General features: G+C 32.4%; 1 protein-coding gene across 12 annotated transcripts in view; it reads left to right on the top strand.

Moving 5' to 3' along the window:
• Positions 1–14,365, top strand: part of Mpdz (multiple PDZ domain crumbs cell polarity complex component) — a 168,300-nt gene that overhangs the window by 83,336 nt on the left and 70,599 nt on the right. For all 12 annotated transcript variants that reach the window (XM_071600647.1, XM_071600646.1, XM_071600645.1 and 9 more), the window contains 6 exons: positions 242–388; positions 1,225–1,389; positions 3,186–3,371; positions 4,761–4,970; positions 7,235–7,351; positions 9,160–9,327. In XM_071600647.1, coding sequence (XP_071456748.1) covers positions 242–388; positions 1,225–1,389; positions 3,186–3,371; positions 4,761–4,970; positions 7,235–7,351; positions 9,160–9,327 — 993 coding nt within the window. The remainder of the gene's footprint in view (positions 1–241; positions 389–1,224; positions 1,390–3,185; positions 3,372–4,760; positions 4,971–7,234; positions 7,352–9,159; positions 9,328–14,365) is intronic.

Below are 14,365 nucleotides of genomic sequence, written 5' to 3'. Positions count from 1 at the left end.
CTGCTCTCCATCTGCTGTCAGTATCTATGGCCAGTAAAGAGCTGGCTGCTTCCTTTTGGTCTGTTGGTTCATGAAGCCAGTATAGACATCAGAACTCTTTCAAAGGCAAAGCTTTGAAACTTTACAAGTAGGTTTTTGAAGCTTTTATGAGAAAGTTGACCATTTTGGGGTGAATACAAAATGTATGCATGAGTAGAAAAAGAAAGGAATGTTAGAATTGTAATAATTTTTATTCTTTTAGGTGGCCCACGTGAGCAAGTTTAGTGAGAATAGTGGGTTGGGAATAAGCCTGGAAGCAACAGTGGGACATCATTTTATCCGATCAGTTCTACCAGAAGGTCCTGTTGGACACAGTGGGAAACTCTTCAGTGGTGATGAGCTATTGGAAGTAAGGAGCTATACTTTTCTTTCTCTTCTTCAAATAAGATTCCAAAAAGCCTTGAAGGAGGATTAATGTGATCTGTAAGTTCTTATTTTAAATTTCCTCTCAGAGGTTTCTTGAGAGAGATCTGCACATAAAAATCCACGCAAAGCAGAAATTTTATATCTGTGTCTATATTGAGTTTCAGATCTAGTTCTGTGTGGTTGTTGTTTTGTTTCAGGTACAGAGAACTATAAAAACTTTCTTTGAAACTTTTAAAATATATATCTGTTTTTTAGAATAGGTAATACATTCACATGTTTCAACAGAGAATAAAAAGATAAACATTAAAAAAAATCTCCATCCTGACCCCATCCACCCCATTCTCATCATCCTTCATTAGGTACCTGCTGGTATTGTTTATGTGCAGGCAGCCATATATTTTAAGATAAATATAAGAAAATTGGAAGAGGTTCTTTCCCCCCATTTTAAAAATATACAATATATGTAATATTCTATTTTTTTTCCTTACTTAAAATGTCAGGTTTTTGTAACTTCTTTTTTTTCCTTTCATCCTTGGGAATATTTTCATTGACTATCCTTTTCTAGATTTCCACACTGGCAGATCAAATATGGGTAAAAGTTAATGGTTTTCCTGTGAATTCTTTAGAAGATCCAATTACAGCAAAACTCTAAATTGTTTTAGGTAGTACTTCCATAGGTCTAACTACAGTTCTAGATCCAGCAGAATCACATTATCATCACCAAACAAAAATGTATATTTGTTTAATAAAAAACATTTTCAGAATAATATTTGCATTCTGAAATGTTTTCCTTACTTAAAGAATGTATCTTTTCTACAGGTGAATGGTATAACTTTGCTTGGGGAGAATCACCAAGATGTGGTCAATATTTTAAAAGAATTGCCTATAGAAGTGACAATGGTGTGCTGTCGTCGTACTGTGCCACCCACCTCCCAGTCAGAATTGGATAGCCTGGACCTAAGTGATATTGAACTAACAGAAAAGGTAGAAAATTTGCAAAGTGAGGCTAATATGAAAATACAAATGGAAAGACTAAATGGTGTTCATGAGTTTTTAACCCCTGCCTTTTTTTTTTTTTTTTTGGCATTTGGTTTCCTTACATAGTCTGTGTCTTATAGGATTGACCTTGAAGTCAAGCTTGGGTTTAAACCAGACTTTTTGATATTTACTAGCTGTGTGACCTTGAGCAAGTCACTTCATCTTTTGGAACCTCTGTTTTCTTTCTCTGAAGATGTAAGGAAAGCAATAATATTAGGTTTTATTGCACACTATATATATATTTGTATAATTTACTTTCAATATTTTTGTGAAATAGAGGTTCATATTGTCCCCATTTGCAGAAGAGAAAACTCAAATATGTAAATAGTGTGTGTATATAGTACACATATGGAAAAAAGATACTTGTATATAACCTACCCAAGTCTGCCTGGCATACAATTACTGCTTAGTGAATAGCTAAAGTGTGGATGGATAGATAATTTTAGCATATATAGGTCTTACTTACTTGCACACTCTATTTTTAAAGTATGAGGAATTTGAGCTCCTAACACATGCCAGTTAATTCTCTGTGGTGTTCAGAAACTCCCATTTTCTTATCTACTTATTCTTTTCCATTTGGATCAAAATGTCAAGCAATGAAACTAATGAGCTTTTTGGAAGATGCACAATACATTTCTAAACTGATTTTGCATAATTTATAACCTAGACAAATTTCATGTAAGGTAATATTAGGATTTGATTTACATTATACTGAAATAGTCAGTATAATGGAATAATTTTGAAAACTTTGAAGAATAAGTGCCTAGTTTCCATATTCACATAAATGATTAATGTTAGAATAAGAAATATAATTATAAATTATCTACTGCTCAAAGGCTAGCACTATATCCATCCATGCTCTTTGTGTGTGTCTGTGTTTGTGTGGTGTAAATGGGATTATCATGATAAGACAGGTAGAGAGATTTGCATCCATGGTTCTAGGTCATGTGATAATTGCTTAAAACAAAGATAGTATTCATCCTGATGAACACATATTTCTTATGTTTGATATGTTCCTGTAGAAGGACCAAGTTGGAGTAACCTTTATTTACTTTATTTTTACTGAAAGAAGCAAAAATTTTGAATTCCAGCTTCTGTGTCATGTACTTTATAAATGTTACCTCATTTAATACTCACAAATTTCTATGAAATGAGTAACTCTGAAGCCCATGCTAAGAATATTACTCAAGGTAACACATATAGGAAATCATAGAGTCATGCTTTAAGCCCAAGCAAATCTGATTTTAAATCTATGTTTGGTCACTGTTTACACTAGTTTTATTAATGAAATACTCAAGTACTCAAGTCAAAGTGTTTTATAATCCTTATTTGCATTGAGTATAAAACTTCTACATATATCTCTTATCTTGAATTATTCTTATTTATCAGAGAAATTATTTTGATTTAATAACAAAATAGCTCTCCTTTTTTTTTTTCTGTCTATAGACGTGATTCGTACATTGAAAAGAAGTGAAATTCACCCACAAAAAAATTCTATAATTTTATAGGATATCATCTAATCTTATGTTTTTAATGCCTATTGTAATTAAGTATTTCTTCCTCTTAACAGCTTTTGACATTTTGTACCTTAAATCTTAAAGGTTTCTTGATAAGCTGGTGCTTATTTGAAAATGTTTTGTTCTGGATAGATGTTGGGAATCTCCCTTTTCTTTGCAAGTGTTCATATGTGTGTCTTCTACTCTAGCGCTTGTGAAATAAGAGATGTCTGGTCTGTTGTTCAGCCCCATGTAGATCTAGGTGAGCTCATTGGGTCATCGGAGACAGAGGAGCCAGTGGTGGCCATGACTGATGTGGGTCCTACTCCAGAGGAGGTTCAAGTACCTTTGGCCATGTGGGAGGCTGGCATTCAGCACATAGAGCTGGAGAAAGGGAGCAGAGGCCTTGGTTTTAGCATTTTAGATTATCAGGTAAATGTATTCTACCATTAACAAGTTTTAAAAAACAATGCTATGTACTGAAAGCATATTGTTGATAGCAGAGAAGAAGAAAATAGTCATCAAAGACATTTTCTTGTTTGTAGTGAGTCTTTCAAAATAATAATTAATATGACTCATTGATTATCATAAGGGTTTCTTTTAATGTCAAATTTATTCAGCTATTTTATAATTCAGCTCTTAGGAATTTGAGGAACATGTAGAACACATTTTAGAAATATTATTGAGAGCTGGGCACAGTGGCACACATCTGTAATCCCAGTATTCAGCAAGGCTCTAAGCAACTTATCAAGACCCTGTCTCTAAATAAAAGTATAAAATAGGCTGGAGATGGGGCTCCGGGGTTAAGCACCCTGGGTTCAATGCCTGATACCAAAAAAAAAAAAAAAAAAAAAAAAAAAAAAATCATAGAGACATAGTATTTTTTTAAAAATATTTTTTAGTTGTAGAGGGACACAATGCCTTTATTTTATTCATTTATTTTTCTGCGGTGCCTGGTAAGCACTCTACCACTCAGCTACAACCCCAGCCCAGTGTTTTATTTTAATAATTTGAGGAATCTATTATTGTTATTTCCATGGTCTTGATGGCTCATAATTTAATGGTCAGTCATTAAGTATTAGATATTTCTTTGCTGCAAATGATAAATGTATAATTGGATATATTATGAATTCTGATATTCCAATCATTTTACTATATTTATGAATATGTTTAAATTGGTCAAGTGCAGCCTGCCTTGTGCTCTATGCTGCATAAATGAGGAAATTGCTAAAGCCTGTCTGACAGAGCACAGCTGTTGCTCCTTATTAACACTGAACAGAAAGCTGTCTCAGATGACTAGGGAGATGTGTTCATAGGGCCTGATTCTGGAGCCTTGTTCTAATGTGGAGGTTGCTGTGTAAATGAAAACACTGCATTGTCAAATGCTTCTTTCTGTATGTTTTCATTTCAAAGGGACAGGTCAAACATTCAGACATTTCCATCCAGTGACATATTATTTAACAAATGCTGTTGTTAATAATGAATATACATGACATCTAGCCTCCAATGGTAGTTATAAAATTTGACAACTTAATCTAAAATTAAAATTATAATTTTAAAGTTATCTGTACAATTGAAGAGGTGTTTTTGGGAACACTAGCAAATGAGAATGCTTTTGTTTTAGATGAACTCTTTATGGATTCGCTAAAATGAAACAGAGATAACCTTTGCTCAGATAATTCATCAGAAATTCTTTTTGTATGAATTTTAAAAATACACTTGAAACAATAACCCATCCATTGATAATCAGAGGGACAACCTATAAAAATTTTCTTCATTCTAAAAATGGACTGAGTTCTCTTTACTTTCCTATTCTGTCAGGATCCAGTTGATCCAGCAAGCACTGTGATTGTAATTCGTTCCTTAGTCCCTGGTGGCATTGCTGAAAAGGATGGACGACTTCTTCCTGGAGATCGCCTCATGTTTGTCAATGACATTAACTTGGAAAACAGCAGTCTTGAAGAAGCTGTGGAAGCACTGAAGGGGGCACCCTCAGGAACTGTCAGAATAGGAGTGACCAAGCCTTTACCTGTAAGAATTTGGATTCTATTGATTTATTTTTATATGTACAAGAAAAGTGGCTCACAGGTTTTCTTTTAGCCTTGGGTGTTCTCATGACTGAATCATCACTTTTGGTACTTTTCAGCAATATGGTCTTTGGCTCCATGAACATAAAAATTTAATTTGAGTTATATTTTTCAGAAAATAAGGAAAGAAAAGAGCCAGGATATTTAGAAATATATTTATAACATTACTTTGTGATTATCTTTTGACGTTTTTTATTATTAGCTATTAAGGTCATGATGAAGCAGAATCATATATTTCAAAGAAATATGGATTCAAATATTAAAATAACAATGTAGCGGGGGTACTAAAAATCAATAGCATTTGGGCTGGGGATGTGGCTCAAGTGGTAGTGCGCTCGCCTGGAGTGCGCAGAGCACTGGGTTCGATCCTCAGCACCACATAAAAATAAAAAATAAAGATGTTGTGTCCACTGAAAACTAAAAAAATAAATAAATAAATAAATAAATAAATATTAAAAGAATTTTCTCTCACTCTCTCTCTTTAAAAAAAAATTAAAAGCATTAACAACTAATAGTAGAACCTTTAATCATAGGGGAGTAAAGTAGGATCTCTGATAGAGTGGCTTAAGTTTCTTAATTATGTTGACTTCAACACTATTTGTTGTATAATTTGTTCATAATTTATTGAACAATACAAAATGAGTTCATCAGTTTGTGGCTCTTTCTTCTGGGAGGGAATAGTTCCCATATTCTATACTGCAATATTGAAAAAACAATTTATGTTGTATAAAGCAGCATGTTTTATTAGGTGTAGTAATTGTAACATGGCATTTACCATTGTACTGCAATTAAATATTAAGAGACATGATCATTATTTGTGAGGTTTTTCCATGGTATAAATATAGTTTTAAATGAAAGGAAGTGCAACATATATATGCATGAATATCAATAAAGATTTGTTCGATTTTTGTGAGAGAATTTGTTCAAATAATAAGCTTTGTTAGTATTTTTAAGTGTTAATTAGAATTATTCTATGTTCCAGTTTTACTCCACAAGGAATTTTGGTAATCTATGAAATGCATTTATGAAAAAATAATAGAAAAGAGGGAGGGAGAAAAGAATGAAGACTGGTAATCCAACCTAAAAAATCAAATCAGGATTATAGAAATAATGGGAAAAGATCTGTACTAAAGGGAATGTAAAAATGAAAAGGCACATCATGAGGCTCTATATATTTATCGAAGGTGGACCATAAATTGGCTCTGGTCTTTCTGTTTTACAAAGAGAAATAGTGAACACGACTTAATACATGTTTTTTTTTTTTTTTTTTTCCCTTAAAAGAAACTGTACCAGTTATTTAGAAGCAGAGTCTTCTGTTTCTAGCTAGCTCTAAAGTAAATTTCTTTCAATACAGTATTTGATATTTTGGTGTCAATATGCATTGTAACATATGAATATCTGTTTCCCAAAGTGAGTCTTAGTAAATATTAAATTCATGTTTTGGTAAAGAGGAAAAAAAGGAAGTTTTTCCCTGTAATACTTTTGCATGTGTTGCTGACACAGAGTTATGTAGACAAGGCCTTATCTAAATATTTTGGCCCATTTTTCAGAAATTGTTATAAAATTTTTAGGTTTTTCAGTCTGTGTGATCAAGTTAGAAGGTAATAGAGCTCAAGACTGCAATATAAGCAAACTGCACTTGGAGAGTTTTGCTTTATTTTGTCTTAAAAGCTATGCTAAATTAAAAGGCTTCACTGTAGGATTCAGCCACCTTCCCTGTCAAGTAAATTACATTCCTTAAATTAATATTCTAAGAGGATATGACAGAAGTTGATCCCTCTTTTTATTGTTGTATTATTCTTCTCCAATCTTTTTAAAAGTCTTAATAACTAAAGTTTGCTTTTCAGTATTTGGCCATAATAGTAGGCAGATAAGAATTACTAGAGGACTATTATAATGTAAAAATTATTGATTTTGGTAATCTTTAATACGAAAAAATGAGAAAAAGAATAGAAATGGATTCTGATCTAACAGATGATGTTCATACCAAAATATTTTAATTTATATTTTCAAATAAAATGTTTAATAGAGATATTTGCTATATTTCATACTTATTCAATGTTGAAGTCATATGTTTATCTTAAAAACTCCCATATTTTCCTTTTCTCCTCACTTACCTTCCTATTTGTCTGCCTTCCTCCATTTTGTCCCCCTTCATTTTTCTCTGTCTTTCTCATGAACTGGTTTTCAAATATCATTCTCCTGCAGCTTTCACCTGAAGAAGGTTATGTTTCTGCTAAGGAGGATTCCTTTCTGTACCCGCCACATTCCTGCGAGGAGCAAGGGCTGGCTGACAAAGCCCTCTTCAGGGCTGACTTGGCTCTGGTTAGTGGCTACAACTTATTAAGTTCTCTTTTCAAATGCTTGTATGTCTTATTTTATCTTATAAAATATTCTGAAAAGTCTCACTATTTTCCTTGTTCAATATTTTATGTGCACTGTGCACATCTTTGACCTAGTGCCATTTGTGGTCTTAATTTTGAAGAAGATAATTGTTTTTGTTAATATTTTGAAATTGCAAGCTCTTGAAACACCTATTTGGAAAGTTTGCAGTATTATAGTCAATACAATAATCTCACATTTTGATACTTAACACACTAGGGAACTTTGGCCTTGCTCTCTCTGCACAGTATCATTTAGTATGCAGTGAACTGTGTGAGTACTCTGGTATTAAATAGTACTCAGCCACAGCAAAAACAAACAAAACAAATAAATAAATAAAAATAAAAAATTATATGCAATAGGACACAAATATATCATTATCCCTGAAGTATCTTAAGAATAACATTGTTTCTAGAGTTTACATATCTTCCTTAAACTTCAAAGAATCCCAATCACAAAGTATATTAGTTCCAGTTTTATGGAGGCTTAACTAGTCTTTATGATAGAAGTAGGTGTCCTGGATCTTCTTTCTAACCAGTTATATAATCTTGGACTGGCTGTTCATCTTCTTTGGGCTCCAGTGTTTTATCTGTACAGCAATTAAGCAAATTGTAATGATCTCTCTGGGACTATAAGGCATCAGTGATAGGTATACAACTTAGACTGAGGTATTCTTTCCTTAATGTCACTTAAAACAAATGTTTATGCACTGTAATGTATGGCACGAGGCTTAGCTAATACTATCTAGATAGTAAATACTAATTATTTACTATCTAGATTATTGTACATAATGTACATTTGTAATGGCTAAAGCTCCACATGGTGATTTGTTAATGCATTTGAACGTGTATTTAAAATAATTTTTCAGGCCTATGAAATTATATTTCAAGAGGGTCACTTTGAAATGGCCCCAGTGTATTTTTAAGAGTTTTTTTATAAGAGCACAGCCTACTGTATTGTGATAAAGCTTCTAAATTATATTAAACATGTAAGTTGGAATAAAAAATAAATAGAAAAATGGGATTTTGCCATTAAGATAACCAGAAAATGCTGGAAATACAAGAAAAGGGTCAGTTCTTATGTCTACTATAGAAGATTGTAATAGGATTTTTAGATAATGTGTGATGAAATTTTCTATCTCATTCTATGTGAGCTTTCTAATAGAAGTTCTTAACTTAAAGCTTCACTAATCATATCATTATTAGACCCCTTATTTGTTGGTATAATTTTAGCATGACATCTCAGATGTTCTCTGGTTTCTATGACTTGAATGGATTTAAAGTTTAACTAAAGATAATTTAAAATATATGTTTATAGTGAGGTTTACAAATAATAATTGCATGGCTACCTTTTTGAACAGCAGTTTATTTTAGTTGAATAGAAGACATGTCCTCATTCATTTTATTATAAAATGATAAGAGTTTGTCAGGTGAACTGGAAAAAAGTAAACACTTTCCATGACTAATGGAGCTATTTAAACTTAGAATTGATCCAGATCCTTTATTAATTGTTACCTTTGGCTGTATTATTGAGGAAATGAAGCAGCTGTGGGTTCCAGCACCCTTTGCTACAAGTGAGCAATTTGCTCTTGTGCTGCACTAGGTAAAGTACTATATAGTCAGTTTCTGACATGCTGAAGAGAATGTAGAGCAGGATAGACTGAAGAAAGATGCCACTATGCCTTTGTGTTTCAAGTGGAGACCTCAGTGCTAGAACAAAATTCCCAACTGATGATATTGTTTGATTCCTAGGTGGACACACATGGTGCTGAATTGGTAGATGAATCCACATTTCAGTCTCAGTACTCTCCTGATAATGACAGTGTCTACTCTACCCAAGCCTCTGTTTTATCTCTTCATGGCAGTGCTTGCAGTGATGGTCTGAACTATGGCTCCTCTCTGCCATCATCTCCTCCCAAGGTAGTGAGACAATGTCATTTATTTTTGAGAAAGCTTTGTGAATACCTTTCCAGAGGTCAGGGTTGATGGGGACTTGTGGGAGTAGCATATTAGAAACATTTTGTTTCTTTAGTCATGGATTACCTATCAGATTAAACTACACTTTAATTTAGCTAGTGTTAATTTTATAGCTTTCAGACTATAAAGGGCTATTTAATTCTAGTGTTTCTAAGACAGTGGTAGACATAAATGTTCAAAACTTTTAGGATTTTCATATCATAAAGAAAATTTAATGAAATACATTTATTAGATTGTGTTTTTAGTGGTGTCTATGGTTACTTTTTAGTGGGGGAATCTACTAATTTTATTGAGAGGCTTGGAGATAGGGAGAAAGGACTATAGAATTGCTGAAAAGGATAGATCTCACTGTTGCCAAAATTACTAGCAGTGTCTATTTTGGAAAAATTACAAGATTGACTTTATATTTTTTAATGATTTTAAAACTTTTAGGCAAAGTTGGATAGTAAAATATTTCTTACGTTAATTTAGCATTTGCTAGCTTAAACTAAATGTTACATTTTTATATAAAATAATGCAAACTATATAAAAATCAGTGAATGACAAAGTATGTATATATCAGTGTATGTAATTGAAGGGTCTAGTTACTGTTGGACTATCTGTGCCATCTATATTTTAGAAATAAATAATTGGCATAAATGCCCCAGTTCTATTGATTTTCTTGGTTATATACGCTATAATTTTCGGTTAAGTAGCATTTAAAAACCCATTCAATATTGAATGAAAAATGGTGTGTTACAACATTTTCATTTTGTTTTCTTCATTATTAGTGAGATTGAATACTTTTCCATATATTGGCCATTTGGTTGTCACTTTTTATCAATGATCTCTTCAATTATTTTGAATGTTATTATTTTGATTACTTATCTGTTTATTTGTTGAAGTTTTTATTTTATGGAAATTGATGCATAAACAATATATATTTTTATGAGTAGGTGTATACATGTGTGTTGGAAACTTAAAAATGTGTGAGCATGATACTTCCTAACTTCAGGAAAGGAGTTACCTTTGGAGAAAAAGATGAAGCATAGAAATATAGTTGTACTTACAATATATCATTTTAAGAAAAAAGTAATTAAAAAACATATGGAAAAATGTATCTATTTAATCTGGGCAAAGAGTTCATATATGGATATATATTGTTTATTTTTCTAGGCTGGAATTATACCATACTTATAAATTGGATTCAGTGGAAAGAGATCTCATATATGAATAAGTTGGAAAGTAGGATTTTCAGTTTCCTCCTTTCCTGATTAACAAGTAATTTTTTTGGCCAGAACATTTTGAAAGCATTTTCTTTTATGTTCAAGGTGCACCTGTTATCCTTTCAAATGATGCTGGGCAATCTCCTTGAATTGGTTTGTAAGGTATAATCTTGAGTGGAGCAGCTGCTCCTCTCCTAGCACACCTGAGACTGTCTGGCTGCCTCCTGTCTGGAATGTGTTCAGCCTTTACTGGCCTCAGGGCTGGAAGCTAGTTCATCTCCTGATGGAATCTCCTAATCCATAGCATAGCACACTTCTTCTTGCCAGTGGGACAGATTGCATTGTTTAATTTAGTAATTGTTACTTAAAGGGATTACACAATCTGCATACTGAGAAGCATACATTTTACAGGGCGAATGCTGGCTGTATGCAGCACAACATATTGGTTTACTGACGTCTGTTTGCCTCCTCTTTTTCTTTTCTTGTTTTTCTCCCTAAGCAGTTTTCTCTTTTGTTGAAGCAAATTTTGGCAAGCTGGCCTAACAAGTGAAATATTTAAACTACAAAACAACAAAGAAGACATTAATGAGGGTGTTCTAAAACACATTGTGAAACTCCTGTGTGCTTTCAGTGTTTTTAGAAAGTAGAACTGTTCTTGTATCATGGTAAATCTCTGAAACTCTGGGTTTTCTTTTTTTTCCTCTATGCCTTTTTTAGTGAAAAAATTTATGTGATTAAGAATTTATATAATGCATTTTTTTCTGGGTTTTTTTTGCACTAAATTTATTTTAAAAAACAAACTGGTGATTTGTCATGCAATTTAGAATTCACTATTTTTCTTTTAAAAAAGTGAGCTTACTTTTTAATAAAATAAAATCATGTAGTATATATGATTGTTTAAATATATATGATCTTATACTGTAATAACCATAAAGTATATATGGATATTTAAGAAAAACAAAGATACCTCCATACTGATTTGAAGGAAGGATAGAGTGTAAGGATCTCAGTCATTCCTCAGATTTTTTTGGTAATCTTGTGATCTTAAATGGTGATTGGAAATAGACACGTTATTTTACCTGTCCTCTCCTTGATGAGAGATCTTTCGACCCTGGTCAGGTATCCTACCAGAAGTTAAAAGAGCTGACCACCAGAGCATGGACTTACCATTCAGAGCAGAGTTGAGGGCTGAGCAGCAGCTTAAGCACCTAAGGACCACAGCCATAACTTGTTCCTGTTCACAGAAGCCTTCCATTAGGGGTCGATTCTGTTTTGCCTTTTGAAAGGAATATGTGTTTGCTTCATTGATGAATTATCATGTAAGGATTTACATATACCCATTTCATGGCATTCAGATTCATTAGAGGTAGTTGATTGAAATGTGTTATTTTAAAGGCAACATGGTTGAAGCCATTGGTTTTTTTCCCTTTCTCATTGTTATGGGTTTTGATTTTTTATTAATCTTTCAATTTCCCTTTTCTTGTTACCTCCAAAGTCATGATAAAATGCAAAAATAATTGTTTTCCAAACTTAAATATTCATAGACTTCTTTAAAAGTTTCACATGGTTTCTCAGAAGATGCTTTATTTTTTTCCTATTTTGACTTGAAAATACAACCAACAAAGATTTAATAGCTATATATTGAGTCTCTGTTTGTACTCCTTGTCACATCCCATTCTCTGCCCTGTAATGTACATTCATACTTTCAGTCTCTCAGTACGGACAGGAAAAAACTGATATGGTACACATTCTTCATTCCAGAATATTGGTTTTACCAGTTAGTCCTGTGATTTCTAGTGCAGGTTGAAGTTGGTGTCTGTCAAGATAGAAATCTTTTTTTGAACCTCACACACCAAACACAAATAGTAGATTCCTTTTTTTAAAAAAATTCTATATATTACCATAGATCTCCACATAGTGTCATTCTCCAATGCTGAAATTTGTTGCCTTCACATCTTGTTTAGAATGTTAATGCTGTTTCTTAATTATTTTGTTTTTGGAGAAGAGGTTTGAATAAAAAATAAATAAATCACTCTAGTCAAAATAGTAGGAGTAATTATGAAAGTCTTAGTGACAAAACTGCACTCTCAAAGGTATAAAAGATGTTGTCTTTTCCTATAATAGGAAAAGAACAAGAATGTATCAAGTAGAGGCATATATTAATACAGGTTTTTAGAAAAGTTCAGTTTAGATACCAAGTTGCACTGGAAAATCATAGAGTTATTTTTGGACATTTTATGGGGGAAGAAATATTTTTCTTTTAGATCCATAAGACTTTTAAAAATAAAACTCTGGTCGTTCAGCAACCAGAAATGTTTCTGAAGTAGGTGTATGTTGTCTACTGTGTTGATTAGCTATTTCTTTTCTGTATGTCTGTGTTAATTCCTTCATGAATAATGCATGGAAATTTCTGCTGCATGATTTTCAGTAAACCTCAGCTCACAAGGGTGGCTTGACCTCTTTTTCTGATGAAAAGCAATTTTGAATTGTTCTCTTTCTTTGAGGCGTGGGTGAGATGATTTACTGAAAATTATTATAATTAATTTAGTAATACTGAAACTAACCACTCCTTTAGTAAGCACATTGTTATTTTTCATGAGAATAAATAAAATAAAGTTGGGTGGATGAGCCAACAGGTTATTGTTCAGATTCTGATTGGAGAATGTTACTTTACTATTATTTGTTCCTGAAGATTCTAAATATATTAATTGCTTGCATGATAGAACTACTCTGTTGATTCTTTTGTGTCAGAAATATTTGATAATTATAGAGAAATGATAACTTGTATTGAAGAAGAGAAGTATAATAATTTGCATTGGAGCTGTTAAACTAATCAAAGAGAGAGCCATCTCTTATACTATATCTGAGATAAGTTGTAGATGGTTAAAATCTAAAAATAAATTATATAAATACAAGGAAAATACCAGAAAACATTTCATTTACATTGTGTCAAGGAGATATTTATGATATTTATGAAGCTATATATAAAACCTAGAAGCACAAAAATATCGACAAATTTGATTACACAAAGAATTTATCTTTGTAATGACATAAATATTACCTATTAAAAACTTAGACAAGTAACTGGGACAATATTTGTAGTTATATCACAAAGATTTTATATTCAGAAAAGATCAAGAATAAGTGAAAATCTGTTGATTAAAAAGCTGAAGGAAGGACATGAAGAAAATGTTCACAGAAGATGTATAAATGATATGATCTTGCTAATTGTCAGAAGCATGCATAGTAAAACACTGTTGAATATATTTCTGACCGGTCGGATTACCAAACTGATCTAGAGTTGGTAAGATTAATAGGTATTCACATATTCTTTTTTGTGGAAGAAAATGAAAGATAGTTTAGCAATAAATAAGCAGTATTTTAAGTGTGCATATGATTTGACCCACTACTCCAGTTCTGTAGTTTATAGGAAACACATTATCACACATGTGTATAAAGTTACATAATATAAATAAATAACTGTAAAAGCTAATAGTTATTGGGTCATTTCTGTTGGGCCTGTACTTTGTGGTAATTAATGGTTGGTTCTAACAGAACAGATAATATGGGTTCTGTTGTTTTCCTTTATTAATAGGCCAGGGAACCAGAGCTGTTTTAGTCAGTTTTTTCACTTCTGTGACCAAAAGACCTGATAAGAATACTTAGAGAATATGTTTATTTGGGGGCTTGTAGTTTTGGAGGTCTTAATCCGTGGATGGCTGACTTCATTCTTTGGGACCTAAGTTGAGGCAGGACATTATGGTGGGAAGAGTGTG

Source organism: Marmota flaviventris, chromosome 13, assembly GCF_047511675.1.
Source record: "Marmota flaviventris isolate mMarFla1 chromosome 13, mMarFla1.hap1, whole genome shotgun sequence".
NCBI classification, from domain to species: Eukaryota; Metazoa; Chordata; class Mammalia; order Rodentia; family Sciuridae; genus Marmota; species Marmota flaviventris.
This window is presented reverse-complemented; position numbering and strand designations above follow the sequence as displayed.